This window comes from Heloderma suspectum, chromosome 6 (genome assembly GCF_057233095.1).
Source record: "Heloderma suspectum isolate Gila_16-S chromosome 6, 16-S_ref, whole genome shotgun sequence".
Classification (NCBI taxonomy): Eukaryota; Metazoa; Chordata; class Lepidosauria; order Squamata; family Helodermatidae; genus Heloderma; species Heloderma suspectum.
In genome coordinates this window covers 110,517,501-110,542,505 of record NC_139463.1, presented here as the reverse complement: position 1 = coordinate 110,542,505, position 25,005 = coordinate 110,517,501, and the positions used below count along the sequence as shown (strand labels likewise).

The window sequence follows — 25,005 nt, the reverse complement described above, 5'->3', positions numbered from 1 at the left end:
ATGGTGCCACTCGTTATCGTGGCATTACTGGCACTGCCTCAGACAGACTGTGACATTCCAGTTGCGAAGTGTAGTATCAGTGACCCTCTTCCAATAGGTCACACGTATTACCAGTCAGGAGATGTCCTCATTGGTGGCATCATTTCTCAGATCTTTACATTTTCCAACCCTGTGAGCTTCAAATCACATCCCTCCCAGGATCTCCTTGATGATCTTGTGTAAGATTTCTTTCCCACATCGTTTTCCAGCAGGGTGGCCACATCAGTCTGTTGCGGCCAAAGCAACCCAGACTCTTGTGGCACCTTAAAGACTAGCTTACTTATCAGGGGAAAGCTGTGGTAGATCATAATGTGCATCTTAGCAAGCAGACACTGGAGCCTTTGCTGTTTTAGCCATGGGTGGGATGTATCTGTCCTGATAATATTATCAGGCAGGGTGATCTACTTGGCTTCAATTGCAGGAACATGGGAATGACTGGGGCTGCACCTCCCTTTCTTCCATTTTCAGGAGGCAGCCGAACCCTTCTCGTGCTGCTGCTGGCTCCTCCTCCTCACTCTCATTGCTGTTGCTAATTTCCCAAGAAGGAATCTGTAGCTGCTGCTCGTTGCCTGAGAATTTCCTGCAAAGTGTCACATCCTTGAGAGGTTCCACACACACTTCTGTCTCTGGGTAGAATCCACGATGCATTTATTTAGACTTTGATTCTCTGTTCTTCAGAAGAACTCAGTCATGGCTGTGTTTGCTATTTGGGAGTTGGTCCTGAATGATGGTTTGGCACTGCATTCTCTGTTCTAATGGGATCAATGATGCCTGCAGTCCTGTTCTGTTGGATATTCTGTGCCGAGTAAGATAGGATTCTTTTGCACGATCTATAAATTTTAATCCAAATTGGTGTTTGTTTTTGGTAAGTGTGTATACATTTGGCCTTTGGTTGATCTTTTAGATTCCCATTGGTAAACCTGATGTAATCTTTGGTAGGAAAGTTAAACCATCTTTTTCTTTTTTCTTTTCTTTTCGGTTGACCTGCTTTTGCTCTGATAAGTGTACATCTACACTTGGTCTGTTAGGGCAGTCCTGGTATTTGTGATATGCCCCTTTGGATTTCCATATTTCAGTTCAAGCCAGAATGATACATCATTGAGGTTTAGATGTATGCCATTTTGAATGCTCTGACTGCTTGGAGAACTGGTAGGGGAACACAGGATGGTATATCTTCAAGTTAAAGCATCTGAAGTTCAGTGGCAGTAGGAGCTGCTGCTGCAGAAGGAATATTGTAAGACTCCTGGAGCTGGTTTTTACCCTAGAAAAGGGAGCTTATATTTTAAATTAAAAAGAGGAGAAGAGTACTGAATTCAGCTAATATTCTACAAGCATAAATGAACATTTCTGCTTGCGTGCGCGCACACACACACACGCATGCACGCACGCACACACAACACCCATACGCCACATTTATTGTCATCAGATCCTACACAGTTCCTTCTCAGATTGTTTTTGAAATCAGCCTTTCTTGGATTACCCATCTGACACATCTCACCTTTCCCAATCATGTGGGAGTTTGCCATCAGTTTTGCCAACCTGCCCTGGGACATCTTATAGGCATTTCTAGAACTCAGAGGCACAATAGAGATCATGCCACCATGACTTAAGGCCAATATCAATATACATTAAACATTTTAAACAGGATTTTGAATGCTGGATATGTGTGAATGTATGGTTGACTTTCAAGTAAGTGTGGGGTTGCGGTGACGTTCAGAAACATCGAAAGCCGAGGTCTATGTTCCAGTGTTTCATCACACTTCCCTGAACTGAGGCCATACAATCTCTTCTTGTACAATAGATTTCCTAAATGTCTATTCAATGGAAATGTTCCTTTCCTGAGCAAGGTGGCTGAGTGAGTGTTTGCCAACCAGCTCCAGACCCCCTTGGATGAGTGATTTATCTGGATCCATTTCAACTGGGTTTCAGGCCAGATTTCAGCATGGAAACAGCTTTGGTTACCCTGAATGCTACCCTGTGTTGGGAGAGATACAGGGGGAGTTTGCCCCTGCTTATTCTCCTTGATCTCTGGCGGATTTTGAACATATAACACTGATTCTGCCTTGGTTGCAATGGCTGCCAGTACGTTTTTCAAGCCCATTTTAATATGAGTTGTTTGAGCTTTTAAGCCTTACATAGCTTGTGACCACAATAGCTGATGGAGCACCTCTCCTGGTATGAACCTAATCATATTTGGCTCAGAAGGTGGGGAAAAAATTGGAGAGGGTCTCTCTGTGCCCCCCCCCCAATTATGGAGCACTCTCCCCAGTGAGGCCCACCTGGAGCACACATTGTCATCTTTTCAGAGCCAGATTAATATTTTCCTCTACTCCAAGAATTTTGATAGCATATGTATTGGCCCCAGGAGCATAGCCATGACATTCGTAGTGTTAGAGGGGCCTAGAGATCCATAATGCTTGCTTATGTTCATTACTGTTGCAGTTCCCTTGCTAGTAAGCCTCTGAGCAGATGAAGATGATTCAAGGGGCCGATAGCGTGGCCTAGCACATTCCATACTCATGAGTGCTAGAAGGCCTTATGAGGCTGTGCCTGAGAAGTGAAGCTATGTGTTTATGATGAGCTGCAGGTGGCTGGGCTGAGAACCAGGCACGGCTGGCCTATGCTGGGAATGAATGCTAGGGATGCTTGCTGCTCTTATGCTGCCTTATTGCTAACATGTATTGTATAAAAACCCATTGTACCCCATGGCTCTGGGTTCAGAGAAGCTGTCTGATCCAACCATTGGGTATGCCTGTTGCTGGAAGTTACCCAATGAAGTCTCCTTGTAAGTAAACCTTTGAATCTGATTGGCACCTCTAACCTAAGAGTTCAATGCCCAAGGCTGGGGGAATACATCTGGTGCAGTGAGCAGGGTGCCAAAAATACTGCTATGTTCAGATTCAAAGGGAAGGAGGATCAGGAGGTCAGTATGTTAAACTCACTCCTGGGCTGGCCACAGGAGAGTCTGTGGGGTCCAGCTGCAAAGCAATTGGTGGTCCTGAGTGGCCCGATTGCATGGCCAGACGTCGAAGAGGACTGCACACCGGTGGGCCTGGAAACTGCATTAGAATCTCTGAAGCTGGAGTGGTCAGCTAAAGAGAAGCAGTGTGCAGGACCTCTAGCATGGTTATTGCTGACAGCTTTAGGAGCTGTTGGGCAGAAAGAGTCAGAATGGAGAGAGGAAACAACAGAAAAGCTCAAGGCTGAGCTGAGAAAAGAGCAAGATCTGAGGCTGTTAATTAGAGAAACATTGCAGAACAGCCTGGCCTCTAACGAGGCATGGGAGCGTGAAGCCGAAGAAGTAGCTGTTAGTCTGGGACACCGAGGTCGGAAGAATTGCCCACGGCATTCCGAGGAGTGCAACATCATCACCTCACCTGATTGGGATGAAATCCCTAAGAAGTGGAAACTGAAAATGAAGATCCAGAAGATGAAGATGAGGAGCAGAGTAAAGGTGAAGAATCAGAGCCCAGAGCACGGGCTAGACCCCCCTTACAATGGGAAGTGTGCCAGAGGACGGTCCTAAGGCAGAATGAAGTGGAAGGACCACGTTGAAGATCTCTGTCAAGGTAACCGTGTTTAGCTTTGAACAATGTGATGTGGCTGCAAAAAAGGCAATTGCTATTTTGGGCGGCATTAATAGAAGCATAGCTTCCAAATCCCGGGAAGTACTAGTTCCCCTCTACTCAGCACTGGTAAGGCCTCATCTGGAGTACTTTGTCCAGTTCTGGGCACCACACTTTAAGAAGGATGCAGACAAACTGGAGAGGGTTCAGAGGAGGGCAACAAAGATGACAGGGGACTGGAAACAAAGCCCTATGAAGAGAGACTGAAAGAACTGGGCATGTTTAGCCTTGAGAAGAGAAGACTGAGGGGAGATATGATAGCGCTCTTCAAGTACTTGAAAGGCTGTCACAGAGAGGAAGGCCAGGATCTCTTCTCCATCATCCCAGAGTGCAGGACACAGAATAATGGGCTCAAGTGACAGGAAGCCAGATTCCACCTGAACATCAGGAAAAACTTCCTGATGGTTAGAGCAATACGACAATGGAACCAATTCCCTAGGGAGGTAGTGGGCTTACCCACCCTGGAGGCATTCCAGATGAGGCTAGACAGCCATCTGTCAGGGATGCTCTGACTTGGATTCCTGCCTTGAGCAGGGGGTTGGACTCAATGGTCTTGTAGGCCCCTTCCAACCCTACTATTCTATGATTCTATGTTCTAGAATTGCATAGAGCCTGTAGCTACTGATGATCAGCTGTATGATTTCTGAAGAGTGTAACCATTAAGCTTTTGCTGTGAGATTCCCTGCAGTGAAGGAATCTCACTGATTTGAGTGTCCAGTGTTAGACTGCCTGAGCGTATGTGCTGAAGAGATCAAGAAAACCTGGCAGCGCAGTCCTGGCCAAGCCAAAATGCTACTACCATGCTCCTGCAAGCTGCAACAAACTGTGTAAGCTGGGAGACCCAACCTACTGGGGAAGAAAAAAAGATATTGGAGTGATTGATAGCTCCAAGAGTCCCCCCCTCCCCGCACGCAAGCCTCAGTTTCCTTAGTCCTTGTTTAAGAAGTGCTTAAAAGTATAATTGTTGTTTCCTTGCTGTTAAGAGCTGAGCAGTTCAAAACTGCCCTGTAACTGAAAGGTTACTTGTGCAGAAGGGGAGGAGATCATAGCTCTCCTTTTCTCCTTTCAAAAGAGATAGTTTTGTTGTTTTTCATGTGTTTGAAATAGCTTAGATTTCACTTTCCAGGTAGACCCATTGAAAACTCAGAAGCACTGGCAATGTTTTTGCAAGCTCCCTAGGTCGCTTCCCCTCACCAGTCTCTGAGCAACCAAGCTGAGACAGTGTGAGGGGAGCGGAGTACGTTTTTAGAGTGAAAGAGTGTTATGAGAGCAAATGCCATGGCCCAAATGCAGTGGGACTTTGTAAGTTATAGCCATGATTTGATTAGAAGTAGCCTAGAAGAGTTTAGGCCTATTCAGTTTTTAAAATGTCAGAGTCTGTGTGAGCTTATCTCTGTCCATCTGCTCAGAGCAGAGCCAGGGGGGTCACCCGACTCCCTGCCCGCCGCTGGTCTAGCCTTGGCAGGCAGAGAGGCTGGAAGATGTCTGTGAGAACCTGAGACAGAGTGAAATTTGCAGAAATAATCACCCAGATTGAAGTATCATGGCTGGAAAGCTGAGCCATGCCGCTCTGTTTAGTCAGAAGCCTTGCTAAAAGGCTAAAGGCTCTTGTCTGTCAAGGGATCTGGAAGAGGTGTAGGTTCCCCCTTTGAGCTGAGGCAGGGAGCCTTTGCTAGAAACATTTCATCTTCATTGCCCAAAGCCTCCTCTGTTTGGATCCATCATCGTTTGGACCTTTTTGAGAGGCACTCTGCACATGGACTGGAACTTTGGATTGTCAGAGACTTGCCATGGAAAGTACTGTGAGGCTTTTCATAGCCTTGAACTGTCATTGCTATGGATTGTGTGTCTGTGTGTTTATAGTCAGCTCAGTATACGGCAGGTTGAGTTTGATCTATGTCTTTTGGACTTTCCGCTGCCAGAACTCATGCAGCGTGGAGTTGTCAATGCAAAAATGGTAGCCTAGAACTTTTTGCATGTGTGAGCATGTCCTTCGCTTGATCTTGATGGGCCCAGCCGGAGGAGCAATATGATTGCTGGATCTGCTCTATCATGCCTCACCATGCAAGAAACATTTTCCAGTTATGGTGTTAGATTTCAATGAAAGTTTGTTGTATGTATTTTATGATTTGTTGAATACTATTTGTAAATGTCTTTATTGTCAGTTGCAACTCCGAATGACACTGAATGTGGTTCCCAAAGGTTTGATGTTAGTGCCACCCGGGACAGAGCCTTCAAACTTAGCACGCAGAAGGCAAATAAATCCATGAAAAAAAAGAGAAAGCTCGAGACAAGGGCAAAGACACAGAAAGTGGCAGACAAGGCAGAGGAAGTAAGGGGAAAGGGGCAAAGAGAAGGAACAGGTGAAGAGAAGAGGACAAAGAGAAAGACCAAGAGGGGTGCCATGCCAGACCATACATGCATGTCCCTGAAAAGCGTAGCCATGGCTGCCCCCAGGGTAGATTAGAAGATGCTCCCTGGGACTGCTGTGGGGTCCCTATAGGTTTGTGAATACCTTAAAGAGCCCTGCAGTAAGTAATTACGGGGCCTAGAGGGTGAGATGGCAATGAGACATCTTCCATTCAGCTGATTATGCCTGGAGCTTATTACCTGAGGGTGGAGTAGCCACCATAATGTAAGAGTTCTTTAAAATGAGAAAATGTGACTAGAAGGCAAAGAAGAGCCTATCCCAAATATGTGTAATTGGGACTAGTGTAAAGCAGAAAGGTTTAAGTAGGTGCGTTTCTGTTGAGACAAAGGCAAACAGCTGAACTTGCAGAGAAGACAAGTGAAGGGTTAAGGCTGGTGCATGGCAAAGAGAGTTTTATGTAGAAAGTTTGAAACATGATCTGCAAGACAGGCAGGTCAGAGAGAAAGAGAGAGATTTCTCTTCACAAACAGGGGGAAGAAGTAATAGCTGTATCACAGTATAAAAGCTCTGTATGTGCAAAGTGAGAAGATGCATCACCTAGAAGAGGGACTCCCCTTCTCCGACCCGATTTCAGACTGGTTTCAAGGGATCAGTGGGTGGTGGAAGCGAGTGGTTGCAATAATTCTGACCGTTATTGGCAGCTTTATAGCTTTGTGTGCTTGCTCATATGGCTGTTGCATTTTAAAGTATGTAGATGTCAACTCAACCCCCTGGTGATCAAGTGGCAAGGCAGACTTGATCGGCCTTTGATCATCTAGGGGTGGAATGTATTGGCCCCAGGAATGTAGCCAAGTCATTTGTAGTGTTAGAGGGGCCTAGACATCCATAATGCTTGCTTACGTTCATTATTGTTGCAATTCCCTTGCTAGTAAGCCTCGGAGCAGGTGAAGATGATTCAAGGGGCCAATAGCATGGCCTAGCACATTCCATACTCATGAGTGCTAGCAGGCCTTATCAGGCTGTGCCTGAGAAGTGAAGCTATGTGTTTATGCTGAGCTGCAGGTGGCTGGGCTGAGAACCAGGCTCTGCTGGCCTATGCTGGGAATGGACGCTAGGGGGTGCTTGCTGCTGTTATGCTGCCTCATTGATAACATGTATTCTATAAAACCCATTGTACCCCATGGCTCTGGGTTCAGAGAAGCTGTCTAATCCAACCGTTGGGTATGCCTGTGTGCTGGCAGTTACCCAATAAGGTCTCCTTGTAAGTAAACCTTTGAATCTGATTTATCACTATCTTGGCACCTCTAACCTAAGAGTTCAACGCCCAAGGCCAGGGCAATACAGCATATGATAAGGCTTAACAGGTCCTGGGATTTATGGTATGTTACTGATTGTTAAAATGGTTAGATTCTTGTATGTAACGGGTTTCATATGGTATACTGTAATTGTATTGTATTTTGGGAGTTTTAATTCTTGTAAACCACTGGGGAAGCTTTCGTTGTGGATGGCGTAAAAATGTATTAAATGAGAAAATGAAATGTAGCACTCCATATTCTGAAGCAGTGGCACTCTGATGCAGCATGTAAATCTCATTGCAGATTCATGACTCAGATGTATCAGCACACCCTGGCCCTTGTATTTGCTGTGAAGGAGATCAATGAAAATAGCCAGAACTTACTCAACCTCACTTTGGGTTTCCACATTTATAACAGCCATTTTGTGGCAAGCTGGACCTATCTTGCCTCAATGGAACTTCTCTCCACCTGGGACAGATTCATCCCGAACTACAAGTGTGATGTCCAGGATAATGCCATAGCTGTCATTGGGGGACCAAGCTCAGACGTGTGTCTTTTCATGGCAACCATTCTGGGCCCCTACAAGTTGCCACAGGTAGGATGAGTGCATGGAGCACAGGGCTATATAATCCACTTATGCTTCTGTTTCCCTTCAGTCATATTTGCAGAGTCTGAGCCTAGTAGTTGCAGGTTCAAGGATCCATGAGTTCCAAAATGGCCAGCACAAATAGGGATCTGGCAAAAGGCAAGGTCCCCACAGCCCAGGTCACAGGCAAAGAGGTTCCAAGGCAACACAGTTCAGTGCAGAAGTACTCACACCAGAAATCAGTGAAAGTATTCAGAGTCAAGGTAAATCATAAAGATTTCCTTTTTTTATACAATTCTATGCCTTCTGCGGTTGGCTCTGAAAGGGTTACGGTAATAAAGGAAATAATACGGGCTACAGAATAAAGGCAGTGTGTCCTCACAGTTCAAGGACAAAGGAAAAAGGATTGGACCTGAGCGTAAGGTTCTGGTGGCAGTGTTACTGTGGGGAAGGTATTGGCAGCTGTGGGAAAGGCCTATTTTATATAGAGTTAGGAAAGAACAACGCCAGTCCACCATTTCTTTGTTTATGGAATGTCACTAAGGAGGGAGCCATCTAAACAGAGTTTGGGAAGCAGCTCCTCCCATTTCCTAGCCCGCTATTTTCTTTATTCCACCTATAGCTCGGGTATGGCTCTGCTCCCGTGATGAATGACCAAACCCAAGGAGTTTTCTTCCAACGGATGTTCCCTAATGAGGACCACCAGTATACGGGGATTCTCCAGTTGCTGCTGCTGTTCAGGTGGACCTGGATTGGGGTCATTTTTATAAATGATGACAGTGGACAGAAGTTTGTACAAACCGTGCTTCCCACCTTTTCCCAGAGAGGTATCTGCTTTGACTTTATAGAAATGACGCCAACACTATATTTTACCTCGGACATTCTTGAAATGATAGAAGATTGGGTTGCAACCTACAAGGTTATTATGAGCAGCACTGCTAATGTTGTGGTCTTACATGGTGAAATTTACTCTATGCTATTTTTGAGGGCGTTTCCCCAGGTTTCAGAATTTGAGGACATACCAATCAAGACAAAAGCTAAAGTCTGGATTATGACAGCCCAGATGGAGTTCTCATCGGTTCCCGTTCAAAGAATATGGGCCATAGACATCATCCACGGTGCTATATCCTTTGCAATTCACTCAAAGGATGTCGTAGGATTCCAGAAATTTCTTCTGATGAGAAACCCTACCTCAGACCAACAAGATGGCTACATCAGGGACTTCTGGCAACAGGCATTTAACTGTTTGTTCTTAGACACTGAAACAGAACAACAGAATGAAAACATCTGCATCGGGGAGGAGAAAATAGAGGCTCTTCCTGGGTCTGTTTTTGACATGAGCATGACTGGCCACAGCTACAGCATCTACAATGCTGTCCATGCTGTGGCACATGCTTTGCAGTCCATGCATTCATTGACATCCAAGCAAAGAGCAACGGTGGATGGAGTAAGATGGGAGCTTCTGAATCAACAGCCATGGCAGGTAATGTCCTGAGCACACTAACATAGGAGTTGTGAGCGGAGATGGGTTAAAGAAGAGTCAAACAACAAGGCTTGGGTTGGAAATTGGGCCACATTTATTGAAAATATCTGCAAAGGGGTACCTAGGATGGGCAGCTCACTGTGCCAGCAACTAGCTGTCACTTTTTGGGCGAAAGCACACCCAGCCTGAGGGGTGGCGTCGGTCTCACCATCCCTCCGGACTGCCCCTTCTGGGGGAGGTAGACCTTCCCCTGTCACTCCCAACCCGGTGCTGCACAACACCTGGGTGAGCAAGGAGGGTTGGTCTCTCAGGCAACCCTTATCCCCCTGCCGAGTCGCACAACCCGTTTGGGGGGCCTCAGGCGTCACCTGTCACCATAAGGTGCCTCTGCATGCACACCATCCCTAATCTCTTTCTGCTTTTGCCTGTCCTAGCCACCACAGGAGTCACACGCCTAGTGCTTGTGAAACTCCCCCTACCTGTGCAGAAGAACTTCCCGCAGGCCCCTTTGCAGATCAGACAGAAATATGTTATTCCCTATATTAGACAGGTGGCCACTGTCCTGCCTGTAATGCTCCTTGTCCAAAGAATTTCCTGTGGGTGGTGCATCCATCACCCTGTTCACGTAGTGCATAAGCCATTTCTCTGTCCACTTTCCGATGTGCCCTGCCAATGGCAACGTCATTCTGAGCCTTCCAACTGATCCATGAGAGCAGTGAGAAATGCAATGGCTACTTCTGGCCAGGTATGCCGGACCACCTGTGCATTAACCAAGGCCTGTTCAATCAGGTCCTTGCCTGGCTTACAGCCCAAGTTGTTCCCTCCATCATGCAGCACCTGGACCTGTGGAGGAAGACTGACCGAACCTTGGTGGGACAGGGTGAGGAGGGAGGACTCCCACCACATGTCCCATCTGCCAAGCCACTGGATCATAACATGTCAGGGTAACGGAAGCTGAGATCCGGAAGGCCAACATAGAAGCTCTTTGTGCAGCCAAAAACACCATACTGTGCCCACATAAGAGCACCTGTACCAGTGTGCCCTGAGTCCAACGGTCTGAGGAATAAAATTAGGGCAAGCGAAGGGAAAAATGCATCAGGAAGAAGCAGTAAAATTGCGAAGGTCAGGCCAGAATGCTTCGAAGTGCCATCTTCCCACCGCCGTTAACGTGCCTGTGGGAGAAAACCTAAAGCGGCACCGTGGGGACCGCTCCAATGCAAAGGAGGGTTCTGAATCGAAAATTACCTAGGCCTAGAGCTGATGTGGCGACTGCCCAGGTTAAAATTTTGTCAATTGTGAACCATCGGAATGAAAAAACAGAGTCCCACCCAGACCCGGCATTCCTGTAAAAAAAAAACCCTATGAGGAGCCTGATGGGGCATTAACCTCTGAATAGGTGGAGTAGAGCGGGACAGATCTGTACATCATAGTATCTCAAGGCCCTCCCAGACAAGCCAGATATTGGAACCTAAAACAACCCTGAAATCCCAAGGGCCTCAAAGAAGGCTGTTAAGGTTGCTGTGTGGAACAAGGGAACATCATACTGGGAAGAGCAAATGGAGGGCTATCATCTCAGAACCCAAGAAGGGTATCTGGAGAGAGAGGGCTCCTAGAATCTGCTAAAAGGAGGCAGCATCTGTGCCACAACCTTACACTGCATGCCTGGCCCTGAATTCTGACTTAGAGTCAGTCACTCCCCTTGTTGTGGCCAAGAAGACTTAAATAACGGCCAGCTTGCCCCTTATGGCTCTGGCAGATATCTCCCTTGTTCCTTAAAGAGACACAAAATTGCAGCAAAGGATCTGTAGGGAAGGGCCAAGAGTCATGTGACTGAGTTCGCTCCTAAGGCATGGAACTCCCTACCTGCCCTGGCATAGGCGGCTCCTGTACTGGGAGCTATGAAATCCGGGATGACATGTTCGGCTTCAGTACGCCAGTCCCACCTAAGGCCCGGAACCTGTCGATCTGAATCCCTGGCAAAGCATTGTAATTGGATTTGCCAAAACCCGGCACATGGTGGGCCCGGAACCAGATGTTAAGACGCCAACACTGGAGCATGAATGCTCTGACCAAAGACATGATCCCCGATTTCTGGGGGGTAGGGAATCAATAACGCACACAGTGGCCATGTTGTCATACGAAGAGGGCAACTGACATGGCTATGATGTCGGCCCGAATGTGCACAGCTAGGTAAATAGGGGGGAAAAAATTCCAGAAAGGTAAGGTCCTGACAAATTTCGGCGGCAGCCCAACTCTGAAGCTGCTGCCCAGGGCACCATCGACCCTGCCGTATGATTCCGAAACTCAGGGTGCCAGCGGCACCCGAGTGAATCTGTGGGTCAGTTTTGAGGAGCAGCTCACGCCACCAGGAGGAGACGCCTTTAAAATCCTAAAAATTAAAGCCATACCCACAGGTCCGGGTGCACAGTGGAAGTGACCCTGGTCCGATGGTGTGGCAGCTGCCATCCCCGCGGTATACAGGCCCACTGTCTTGTGAGTGAAAGTGACACCGAGGCAAAAGGAAAAGGGAACAAATGCATTCATCAAGTCAGAACATTGCCTCTGCCTTTGGACTCTATGTAGCACATGCCCATCAGGGACCAGGGGCCAGGCTCCCGGACCGAGACAACCATCTCGTCGGAAGAGGTGTTTCGCACTGAGCGCAGACACCCAGGGATATTGTCATGAACGGACTGGCCTCAAACGGACAGAGTTTGATTGCGAGCTAAGTACGCTGACCCAGAGAAGGGGGTCCTGAAACCTAGTGTGAAGCCAAGGTCCAAGTAGAATGTGTTTTCACTGTCAGGTAGCGTTTGAAAAGCCGGAGGAGCAGCTCCATCCTAACCAGGCTGGGGCCCGTTTGGAGGGGGCTGTAGCTCACCAACAGGCTTCCTACTGCCTTGGCCTTCCCTAGGGGGGACCCTGCCACCGCCAGGCTTTCGGACAAAAGATGCATGGGTGCTATCCACTACAAAGGGGGGGGCACTTGTGATGGAAACGGAAAGGGTTCTGGGAGCATGCACCCTCAGGGCTGTACTCCCGGCACAGCAAGTGGCGCTGAACCACTGGACCTGCAATAGGCAGAGGCCACTGTCAGACCTGTTGCTGCAACCTGGCAGAGAAGGAGTCCTGGTTGGCGCCCAAAGGTCCTGGTTTCACAGGTTTCGGCGGATAGAAGGGAAATACCAGCCCTTCCTCAGGAAGCCTCGTCATAGGCCAGCCACGCTGCTCCTAAGGTGAAAGCCAGTAAGAGAATGAGTAGCCCAGATGGGCATTGCTTCTCTCCAGATTAGCAAAAGAATCTAACATTGCCACCTACGTGGGCGTCTGAGCGTGCAAGGGCAGGGGCAATGGATCCTAAGTTAATCCTGCAGGACCCCGACAGACACTAGCAAAAGGGGAGTTAAGTGGCTAGGGCTACTGTGGAAATGTGGCTAATGGAGCTGCAGGTGGCCCAGGCGTCATATAAAGGAGTGTGGTCGTCTCACCCATATCCGGGGCAGCTGCACCCGGGTCCCTTGTGAGCAAGGGGAATGATGTCGCTGGCGGTGCTGCTGACAGAGATGCCCCAGGAGGGAGGGTGTACTGCCTCCAGCGGTGGTGTGCCGCCCAGGCGAGTCTGCGAAGACGAGGTGTAGGCCTCAATGGCGTCCAGGTGCACTGGATCGGGGGCAGCAGCTGACAAGGTGAATGATGCTACTTGTGTTGCTGCCAGCGGAGCTGCCTCAGGAAGGTGGACTGATGTTGCCTACATCACTGCTAACAGAAACGCCGCAGGAGGGTGGATGGCCTCCGGTGGCGGTGTGCCATCAAGGTTAACCTGAGAGGCCGAGGTGGATGCTTCTATGGTATCCAGATGTGCTAAAATAGAAAGCAACAGTGAATGTCGCGTCTGCTGTCATGGCTGTTTGGGCTGGACTGCCGTGGTATTACCAGGCCCGGCCAGGGGAGGGGGGGGCGACCGCAGAGGTACGTTCTGCAGCTTCAAAGCATGAAAGGATTGAAGACAGGACTGGGCCCATATCATCCTTGGACTCTGAGTCATGCCTATGCCGTGGCCTTTGTATGGAAGGTCATGGGGCTTTACCCTAACCTTTTCTGCCCCCTGTCCCTTCTCAGGAGGCATGATGTGGATAAAGAGCTAGGTTGAGCATAAGATACTGACACACAGGCAGCCAGAGAGCCTCATGGCCAAGTGGAGACCAGGGCCCGGGGCCCGGTGCAACGCTTTAACCACTACATACACTAGCCTCACAATTGAGCAGGTGCCCAGGCAGAAGGCAGGCTGGAAAGAATAACAGATATAGTTCAGGGCTCAGCAGCCATAGACTTAGAATCACAGAGTTGGAAGGGGCCCACAAGATCACAGAGTCCAACCCCCACTCAATGCCGGGAGCCTGAGACCCAGGTGGTCTCCCATGCAAGTACTAACCAGGGCAGACTAGGGGTGTACGAAACCCCGCTTACCTGGCTCCACCGGGTTCTGCAAGAGGCGATCCATTCCTCCCCCTCGGAATCCTGCCTGGCCAGCTCCGCTCTGTGGCCAGTCCGCGGAGCCGTCGGCCGGGCCAACCCGCAGCTGGGCTTCCAGCCGCTGCCAGACTGCTGCGGATGCAAATGGCGTCCTGCATAGGGGACGCCATTTGCGTCCCTACACAAGCCTGTGGTAGGCTACGATTTACATAGCCCATCACGGGCCGGCCTAGGGACGCAAATGGCGGCCGCTACGACGGCCGCCATTTGCGACCACAGCAGCCCGGCCACCATTTGCGTCCCTGCCGTGATAGGCTACGTAAATATTTATGCGGGGCTTTCGCGGGGTGGTGGGGTGGGCGGCTCCATTCTGCCACGGATTCCGGGGGGCCGAATTCACTGCAATTGGCCCCCCCCGGCATCTGTGGCGGAATTCTCTAACATCCCTGGGGCAGACCCTGCCCAGCCTCCAAGCACATGATCAGGCACATGCAGCCCTTTGCTCGGCGGAAGCCTAAGATGCCAATGAGCCCAGTAAGGCGAGAAGAGGGGGCGGGCGGGGCGGGCCCCTTGGAAGGCAACAAAGCACAGCCACTGCTGCCAACAGGAACAAGTGGCCCAGTCACCACGGCCACCGCGGCACGAGGGGGAGGAGGCAAGGGGCGCATGTGCTGCAAAGTGATCACCGCCGTCAGCTAGGCAGCGAAGCCCAGCAGCTGCCATTGATGGGGCCCGGAGCTGGTGCCGCATCAGCCACGGCACAAGGGCTGGCAGTAGCGCGCGGTGGAGAAGAGGCGGCCGCACAGAAGGTGCAGCAAGCACTGACCGTCGCAGGTAGCAGGGAGAGGCACGAGTAGGGCCACAAGCAAGGCAGGTCGAGCACAGGCTGCTGGCGCCAGCAGGGATCAGCCGGAGCCGCCCCTGCTGGGCCCGGCCGCCGCTGTGAATGCGGCTGTAAGGAAGGCGGGGCGAGTACCAGCCACCACCACCACCACCGGCAGGATTCTGCTGAAGCTGGCCACTGCCCCGGCGCAGGGCAGAGGCTGCAGCTGCACTAAAAGGCGCGGCAAACGCTGGCCGCCACCGCCAGCAGGGAGACGCAGGAGCCGGCCGTGCTGGAGCAAGCAAGCAAATGCCAGCTGCCAGCAGGGAGATGCAAGCGCCGGCTGCCGCTACTGGCAGGGATCAGTTGAGGCTGGCCGCGGCGGCGGCACAGGACAGAGGGTGCAGCTGCACTAAAGGCAAGGCAAACACCAGCCGCCGCCACCGGTAGGGACAAGCCGGGAGCTGGACACCACCGCTGCGGCGTGCTGGAGGGAAGATGTAGCCGCTGAAATGAGTGAGCGCCGGCAGCCACGAGGACGGGGAGAACCGGGGCCGGCTGACCCGTTCGATGTGGCCGGCAGCGAGGGGATCTTGATCGAGGGAGAGAGTCGCAATCTGGTTCCCTCTTGCTCAGACAGGCGTGAGAGCGAGAGAGTTGGTTTGGGAGGGGGCGCAGAGCTTAAGAGGGCCACCTCTTCTCACCCCACCCACCTGCAACATCCCCCCCCCTTTTGCCAGACAAGCTGGTGCTGGGGTTAGGGCATATTTCATCATACCCTCCATGTACAAGAACAGTCCCTACACTGTGTAGAAAGCACTTTCCCTGTCCAATCTTGTGTTTTGCTATCTCATGCTAAGATTGTCACAGTTTTCCTTTTCAAACTGTTCATTACCACTCCCACCTACCAAAAAATTTCAGGGTCAATCTGATGACTTTGTTCATGATGGATGGCTCCATTTCAGTACTACTGGCTTTTTAGGAATATGTTTCCAGCTCCAAAGGTATAGCAGGCTCTCACTGGACTCAGGCCATGGAAATGCCAAGAGAATTGGGAAAAGTACCATTTCTATTTCAGGTTTTGTTCTGTCCTAATTTTTACAATTATTTTATTGAATTACATGGTTTTCATAGTAATTCAGTTATGTATCTATTGAACTTAGAAGTTCCATGTTGAGGAAACCATTTTGTCAACATTCATGGAATTGCTGATGTATCTAATACATTCTAGCGTCTATCTGAAAGTTTATGCTTTCATGTACTGTACATCTATGGCAGTACCGGAAAACTGGCCCTCTGTGCCTTTGAGGAATGATGTTGAAAAACAGTGATTTGTTAGTGATTTGGAGTCACTCCAAATGTAATACCGAATTTGTAAAATGCCATTCCAGGCTTGTTGAAAAGATAAGCATTACCAACGGGCAAAGTTTGAATGGTGTGTCAACAAATTCTGAAATTCCTTAGCCTCAGTAGTTATAACCTGGCAATTGGGGTGCATCGGAATTGAACTGGCAGATTTAAAGATGCTACCATGTATTGGCTCCAGCAAAGCAGATCGTTACCTTGTCATGGAGCTGGAGCTTGAGCACCTCAATGACGCCATGAGCTAAACCGTGAAGGGACACCCAAGACAGGAAGGACACGGCAGAGACATCAGACTAAATACAATCCCTGGGAAAGGTAATGGCAACCCACCCCAGTATTCTTGCCATGAAAACTAAATGGATCAGTACAACCAGAGATATGTTGGTATACCATCAGAAGATGGGACTCCCAGGTTGGAAGACAGTCAAAATGCTACTGGGGAGGAACAGAAGATAAGTTCAACTAGCCCCAGATGTGATGACGCAGCTAGCTCGAAGCTGGTGGTGAACGACGAATCCGATGTTCTAAAGATCAACACACCATAGGAACCTGGAATGTAAGATCTATGAGCCAGCGCAAATTGGATGTGGTTATTGGGGAGATGTCAAGATTAAATATAGACATTTTGGGTGTCAGTGAACTGAAATGGACTGGAATGGGCCACTTCACATCAGATGACCACCAGATCTACTACTGTGGACAAGAGGACCACAGAAGAAATGGAGCAGCCTTCATAATTAATAATAAAGTGCCTAAAGCAGTGCTTGGATACAATCCAAAAAACGATAGAATGATCTCAATTTGAATTCAGGATAAGCCATTTAACATCACAGTGATCCAAATATACGCCCAACTACAGATGCTGAAGAAGCAGAAGTAGATCAGTTCTATGAGGATCTGCAGTACCTACTGGATAGTATGCCAAAAGAAGATGTTATTTTCATTACAGGAGACTGGAATGCTAAGGTGGGTAGTCAAACGACACCTGGAATTACAGGCAAGCACGGTTTGGGAGAACAAAATGAAGCGGGACATAGGCTGATAGAACTTTGCCAAGACAACTCACTGTGCATAACAAACACTCTCTTCCAACAACCTAAAAGACAACTTTATACATGGACTTCACCAGATGGTCGACACCGAAATCAGATTGACTACATCCTTTGTAGCCAAAGGTGATGGACACCTGTACAGTCGGTAAAAACAAGACCTGGAGCTGACTGTAGTTCAGATCACAAACTTCTTATTGCACAATTTAGAATCAGACTAAAGAGAAAAGGGAAGACCCACAGATCAGTTAGATTTGAGATCACTAATATTCCTAATGAATATGCAGTGGAGGTGAAGAATAGATTTAAGGGACTAGATTTAAGGGACTAGATTTAGTAGATAGGGTCCCGGAAGAACTATCGACAGAAGATTGGGAAAGGAGTATGGCAGGGTTGTATACTCTCACCCTACCTATTCAACCTGTACGCAGAACACATCATGCGATGTGCTGGGCTTGATGAAGCCAAGGCTGGAGTTAAAATCGCTGGAAGAAACATTAACAATCTCCGATATGCAGATGATACCACTTTGATGGCTGAAAGCGAGGAGGAGCTGAGGAACCTCATGACGAAGGTGAAAGAAGAAAGTGCAAAAGCTGGGTTGCAGTTCAACCTCAAAAAAACCCCAAGTTTATGGCAACCACCTTGATTGATCACTGGCAAATAGAGGGAGAAAACGTGGAGGCAGTGACAGACTTTGTCTTTCTAGGTGCAAAGATCACTGCAGACGCTGACTGCAGCCAGGAAATCAGAAGACGTTTACTTCTTGGGAGGAGAGCAATGACAAATCTTGATAAAATAGTTAAGAGCAGAGACATCACGCTGACAACAAAGGTCTGCATAGTGAAAGCAATGGTATTTCCCGTAGTAACCTATGGCTGCGAGAGCTGGACCATAAGGAAGGCTGAGCGAAGGAAGATAGATGCTTTTGAACTGTGGTGTTGGAGGAAAATTCTGAGAGTGCCTTGGACTGCAAGAAGATCAAACCAGTCCATACTCCAGGAAATAAAGCTAGACTGCTCACTTGAGGGAATGATATTAAAGGCAGAACTGAAGTACTTTGGCCACATAATGAGAAGACAGGATACCCTGGAGAAGATGCTGATGCTAGGGGAAGGGGAAGGCAAAAGGAAGAGGGGCCGACCAAGGGCAAGGTGGATGGATGATATTCTGGAGGTGACGGACTCGACCTTGGGGGAGCTGGGGGTGGCGATGGCCGACAGGAAGCTCTGGCATGGGCTGGTCCATGAAGTCACGAAGAGTCAGAAGCAACTGAACGAATAAACAACAAACCACGTATTGGACATTTAGTAGCTATGTGCAATTAAATTTTAAGCCTGAAGGCAGGATGATGTGTTAATTTGACCGCTTCGGTTTCTTTTTCTTCATGTTATTCTCTGGATCACCTTGTCTATTTTTCATGGTCTCATATTAGTGGTAATCATAACAAAGATGATGATACATATGAAGCTGATATTCGAAGCAAAGCAAATCATTCTTCCCATCCCTTGTAAAGAGAGAGAAGGCCCTCTTCCTTTTCCCAGTCTTCAGGGACCACTCCATCAGCTCAGCTGAGAAACCAGCATGCATTTGGCTCATTCTATCCCTCAACTTTCATTCACTAGAAGCCATTCCACGTGGGTGCAGCAGAGGAAGAGATGAGACTGTCAGCCCCACCCCATTGGCTCAGATGAGCAACCCGCTGCTTTTAGGCTTCTCTGCTTTCTAAGCTGTTTCATTCAAGCTGGGCATGATAACAACGCTGCAACTTGGGGTCTGGCTTTGCTCATTATCCTCTTTCCTACATATGCCTTTTTGTTATAAACTTCCTGGCATGGACTGTATTGTTTTTAACCTGTGCACAATGCTTAACATTGTTCATGGACTTCGTAAGTAAGTAAGGGAATAAATAAATAATGCATTGCCTAGTAAATGAAGTTACTTAATTATGACTTCTAGGAGCATGCATTAAAAGTACTATCTATAGCATGTGAAATAATATCACCATCTTGTATATTTGCACAAATCTATATTAGGGCTGTGCATCTGGAATTCCTCTAGTGTGGGAGAGCCCACCACCTCCCTAGGTAATTGGTTCCACTGTCGTATTGCTCTAACAGTCAGGAATTTTTTCCTGATGGTCATCCGGAATCTGGCTTCCTGACACTTGAGCACATTATTCCATGTCCTACACTCTGGGATGATTGAGAAGAGATCCTGACCTTCCTCTCTGTGACAACCTTTCAGGTACTTGAGGAGGGCTATCGTATCTCCTCTCAGTCTTCTCTTCTCAAGGCTAAACATGCCCAGTTCTTTCAGTCTCTCCTCATAGGGCTTTGTTTCCAGTCCCCTGATCAACTTCGTTGCCCTCCTCTGAACCCTCTCCAGTTTGTTAAACTGTGGCACACAGAACTGGAAACAGTACTCCTGATGAGGCCTAACCAGTGCTGAGTAGAGGAGAACTAGTACTTCACAGGATTTGGAAGCTATAGTTCTATTAATGCAGCCCAAAATAGCAATTGCCTTTTTTGCAGCCACATCACATTGTTGGCTCATATTCAGCTTGTGATCGACAACAATTCCAAGATCCTTTTCGACTGTAATATTGTTGATAGTCACCCATCTTGTAACTGTGCACTTGGTTTCTTTTTCCTAGGTGCAGAACGTGGGATGTATCCCTATTAAATTTCATTCTGTTGTTTTCTGCCCAGCGCTCCAGGGTATCAAGATCACTTTGAATTTTGTTTCTGTCTTCCAGGGTATTAGCTGTCCCACCGAATTTTGTGTCATCTGCAAATCTGATCAGCATTCAGCATTCCCTGCACCTCCTCCTCCAAGTCATGCATAAAAATGTTGAAGAGCACGGTGCCCAGGACGGAGCCCTGTGGTACCCTGCTCGTTTGAGAAGATCCCATTGACAAGCACTCTTTGAGTCCGATTCTGTAGCCAACTCTGGATCGACCTGATAGTTCTTTCATCTAGCCCACTTTTAGCTAGTTTGCTCATCAGGATATCATGGGGCGTTTTGTTGAAAGCTTTCCTCTCTCTCTCTCTCTCTCTCTCTCTCTCTTTCTTTCTTTCTGATTCTTTATAAAACATATAAGAAAAAATTAACAAGTAGTTAACTTTCCTTGCCTTGCCCTCGTTTTTTGGCTTGCTCTTCCCCCCGCCCCTGCCATTCTCAAATCAACTCCTTCTTTGTAGTTTTCCGACTAGATCCCTTTTTTTTTTAAAGTACTTCCCCTTCCTTGTTCTTGGCTCTCCCCCGCCTCTCAATTCCTGTATTCATTCCCTTCCCATTTTTCAACTCTATATCTTTTCCCTAAAAATTATATATGTATGTATATGTGTATATGTATATATATATATATATATGTGTGCGCGCGCGCATGCGCGCGCGTGTTTGTGTGTGGACCCTTTTCTTTGCTCATAGGTAGTTCTGTATTTGCTTTGCTTTTGTTCTTGTGTGTCTCTGTCTGTATCTCTGTGTGTGTGTTTGTGTTGTGGTCAAGGAAAGCACTACACACATCCACACTTCAAAATACAGTGGACAAAGCACTACACATGTAACATATATTATTTAAATGTAATTTTACACTGTGTGGCAAAGCAAGCCCAATATGAGGCATCTTTGGGATTTTGGTACTGGGACTGCCCATTGCCCAGTTTTCATGCACTTCTGTGCAATCAGTGAAAAGTTATAGCCTTTTGCTTTGAGAGTTTGTGTGCAAAACATAGCACAGCTTGCCGGCCAGCCTGTTTTCCCAGGTAATGTGTATTGTTTGTTTGTTTGTTTCTATACCACGCAATAGCTGAAGCTCTCTGGATGGTTCACAAAAATTAAAACCACAAAGTGCACCATAAAACAATATAAAATGTGAAAGCTTAAAACCACAAAATAACAGAACAACCAGAATAAAACCTAGCAGCAATGCAGAGATTTAAAATACAGATTTAAAACAGCAAAGCTAAAAGACTAGGAAGGTGAAATGCTAAAATCCTGGAAGAATAAAAATGCCTTCACCTGGCACCAGAAGGAGTACAATGTAGGTGCCAGACAAACCTCTCTAGGGAGCTCATTCTACACCGGGGGTGCCACAGCAGAAAAGGCCCACTTCCTGGTAGCCACACCCCTCACTTCCTTTGGCAGGGGCTCCTGGAGAATGATAGCTGAGGATAATCTTAGGGTCCAGGCAGGCACAAATGGGAGGAGGTGATCCGGAGGTCATCCACTGTAAAGCTGAATAGGAAAGTGGAGAGGGTTATTTGCACTTCAAAGAAAAGAACTACAGAGATTAGGGAGAGTGACCTCCCCCTAATCACTGCTTAAACACCGAACGTCTCTGATTATCCATTTATGACCTTTGGTTGGAGTTTCTGAGAACAGCACATTTCACCTATAGCTAGCACAAGAACAACTGGGCAAAACCTTATGACATTTGGCAGGTGGGATCACCTCCATGGGGGCTGCCAGGTCCCCAAATTTCATATATTTACCATGGAAACTGAAAATATGTCCTGCTGTATTCTGATGGAAATCCATGGGAAAACATCAAATCCTAATAATCTGGATACCGAATCTCGCTTCGGATAGGAATCCAAAGCGAAGCAGGTTGTGTCCAAATTGGACTGAAGTGAAGTGGGGCTGCTTTGAAAGGCCCAAAGCAGCATCCGAAGTAAAGCGGGGGGTCCATGCAGAGCCCTAATTTATATATTCTTACTGCTTGTCATGTTGTGTTTCAATTTAGCTTCACCACTCCCTGAGAAGTGTGTCATTTAACAATAGTGCTGGGGAAACAATTTCCTTTGACCAAAATGGAGCCTTGGCAGCTGGCTTTGATATTATCAACTGGGTCACATTCCCAAACCAGTCCTTTCATAGGGTCAAAGTTGGACAGGTGGATCCCACTGCACCCAAAGACCAAGTGTTCAACCTTTCTGTGGATTCCATCATGTGGCCCAGCGTGTTTAACCAGGTATACTTTGTACATATTTTGGGGTGCACGTGCACCTAATCACTGGTCCATTTTTCAAAATGTCATTCATTGTATAGACACCAAATTATTTCTAAGAGTTTTGAGATATCACCTCTCTCTCTCTCTCTCTCTCTCTCTCTCTCACACACACACACACACACAGAGAGAGAGAGAGAGAGAGAGAAATATTTCTTGTGCTGTATTCTGCCATGAAGGGGAGCCCCATCTCAACCATTATTTTTATATCCCAAATTGTCACCGGGCAAAAACCATGAATTACTTTACTGAGTTTTGACCTCTAAGGTTGTAATTCTATGCACACTGACCTAGGAGTGAGTCCCTTTGGATACTATCCATTTTCTTTCAGGGAATCATGCTAGGGAATGTTAAAGTATAACAACATAATAAAAAATATATATAACTAAGTGAAAGTGTTATGTGCCAATTGGAGTGTTAGACTGGGGCTGGGGTTATAGGCCTCACTCTGCCATGAACCTAATTGAAGGACTTTGGGCCAGTGACTGACTCTTAGCCTAACCTTAGCCTAACCTAACATGTTGTGATGATAAAATGGATAGGACAATCATGTATGCCACTTCAGGTTCATTGGAGCAAAGGCAGGAAATAAATGTGACAAATAAAGAATGTGACAAAATGCATCAAAAAGTAGAAAAATGTGGCAAAGATTTTGTTAATGTGTTCCAGTGGAGAACACATCACTCAAATGTTGGAGAGAGTGGAAATATATTCCCTTCCCCCCATATTTACAAAAGATTCCAGTAGATCTATGAAATATCTCATGCATTATAGAAGAGGTGTTGTCAGGCCAGTGGGGGATGTTAGACGTATATGCTTCACCTGCAAAGATATAAAGACTTTTTGGATAACTTGAGAAAATAACTTGTTATAGATCACTTATTAATCCATTTGTTTATTACTTGTATGTTGAATGACTTAAAACCACCCAAGAATGAAAGCTTGATTGCAAATATGTTAGTTTCAAGTGAGATATTAATAGCAAAAATATGGGGGGAAATAGGAAACAGCAGCTCTAAGAGAATGGCAAAGTAGCATGTGGCACAATATTTTTATGAAAACCTAGGGAGGGCTGAGTTATAAATCATGACTCTTTAGAGGGTTGTGCTTAATTTTTATTAAGACTGTATTTAATGTTACCCTTCTGGAAATTGATTTATTGATTTCATTTTTCTTTGTTTTGTGTACATACACACACACAGACACACCCCTTGTAGTAATATCCATTGGGAGATAGAATACCAAAGGATGGCACACTGAAGATTATTTAGCAATAATGACATTTTGAAATGATGGGCATACTGTTCTGAGATGGTTTTCAAAACAGACTAGTCAGAAGCACTGACATTCTACCCTATCACCATTAACCCATCATTTAACTGTTGGACAACTAGTGACATACCATCTCCTAAAGCCTCCTTACTGAATGATAATTTTTTCACCATTTTATGCACAGGTACAGCCCCTTTCTCTGTGTAATGACTTCTGCCACTTGGGCTTCAGTAAGACAAAGAAGGAAGGGAAGGCATTTTGCTGCTATGATTGCCTCCCATGCCCAGAAGGGAAGATTGCAAACCAAAGGGGTGAGAAATCTTGTGTACCAAGTTAAATATATATATATATACAACAATATATATGTTGTGAATCATCACATGGCCATTAGGGTGTACACAGACTTGTTTCCCTCATATACCATGTGTGTGTGTGTTTGTGTGTGTGTGTGTGTATAATATTTAGAATTGAGTGGTGGTTGCTGATATGGGAATACAGCCTACTACACACACTTATGCATGTGTGGCCTTTTGCCAAACCAATCCAAGCATTAAAAGATACCAGACTAACCAGACAAGGTGTAGATGGATGTTATGATAACACCTAGTTTGTGATCTTCAGGAGGAAAAGAAACCATCCGTGATATGGATCGGCTTTCCCTGGTCATATGGTCCTAAGGCTGGATTATTCCCCTGTATGGATACTTCCAAATAAAACCGCTTGATAGTTGTGCAATCTGGTTTTCAGTTAACTGTTCTCACTCAGGGCCTTCATTGCAATATTGATTATCTGAATGTACAGACACTTTTTTTTTCTTTTTTCAGACATGGTTTATTGTTATCAGTGTTCAGAAGATCATTATCCAAACAAGCACCATGATGTCTGTGTTCCCAAAGATATCAGTTTTCTGGCTTTTGAAGAACCTATGGGGATCAGTTTGGCTGTTGTTGCTGTTTCCTTTTCTTTCATCACAGCTTTGGTGCTTTGGATCTTCATTAAGCACAAGGACACTGCCATAGTCAAAGCCAACAACCGAAACCTCACCTTCACTCTCCTCATCTCCCTCCTGCTCTCCTTTCTTTGTGCTTTGCTATTCATTGGCCGACCTGAGAAGGTGACATGTTTTCTTCGACAAACTGTGTTTGGCATCATCTTCTCAGTGGCAGTTTCTTGTGTGTTGGCCAAAACCATCACTGTGGTCCTTGCTTTCATGGCCACCAAGCCAGGGTCCAGGATGAGGAAATGGGTGGGGAAAAGACTGTCTAATTCCATTGTTCTTTCCAGCTCCCTTATTCAAGCAACTCTTTGTACAATTTGGCTGGCAACCTCTCCTCCATTTCCAGATTTTGACATGCATTCATTGACTAAAGAAATTATACTGGAATGTAATGAAGGCGCAGCTATTATGTTCTACTGTGTCCTTGGCTTTATGGGTTTCCTGGCCCTTCTTAGCTTCACTGTGGCTTTCCTAGGCAGGAAGTTACCTGATAGCTTTAACGAAGCCAAGTTTATCACCCTCAGCATGTTGGTCTTCTGCAGTGTTTGGCTGTCCTTTGTTCCAACCTACCTGAGCACAAAAGGCAAATACATGGTAGCGGTGGAGATCTTCTC

General features: G+C 47.0%; 1 protein-coding gene across 1 annotated transcript in view; it reads left to right on the top strand.

The window, feature by feature from the left end:
• The window catches only part of LOC146342497 (vomeronasal type-2 receptor 26-like), a 25,120-nt gene continuing 115 nt past the window's right edge, over positions 1-25,005 (top strand). Inside the window, exons 1-6 of the mRNA XM_084806180.1 lie at positions 1-218; positions 7,749-7,926; positions 8,540-9,400; positions 21,859-22,086; positions 23,579-23,705; positions 24,219-25,005. The exon at positions 24,219-25,005 is cut by the window's right edge and continues 115 nt beyond it. Coding sequence (XP_084662306.1) covers positions 1-218; positions 7,749-7,926; positions 8,540-9,400; positions 21,859-22,086; positions 23,579-23,705; positions 24,219-25,005 — 2,399 coding nt within the window. The remainder of the gene's footprint in view (positions 219-7,748; positions 7,927-8,539; positions 9,401-21,858; positions 22,087-23,578; positions 23,706-24,218) is intronic.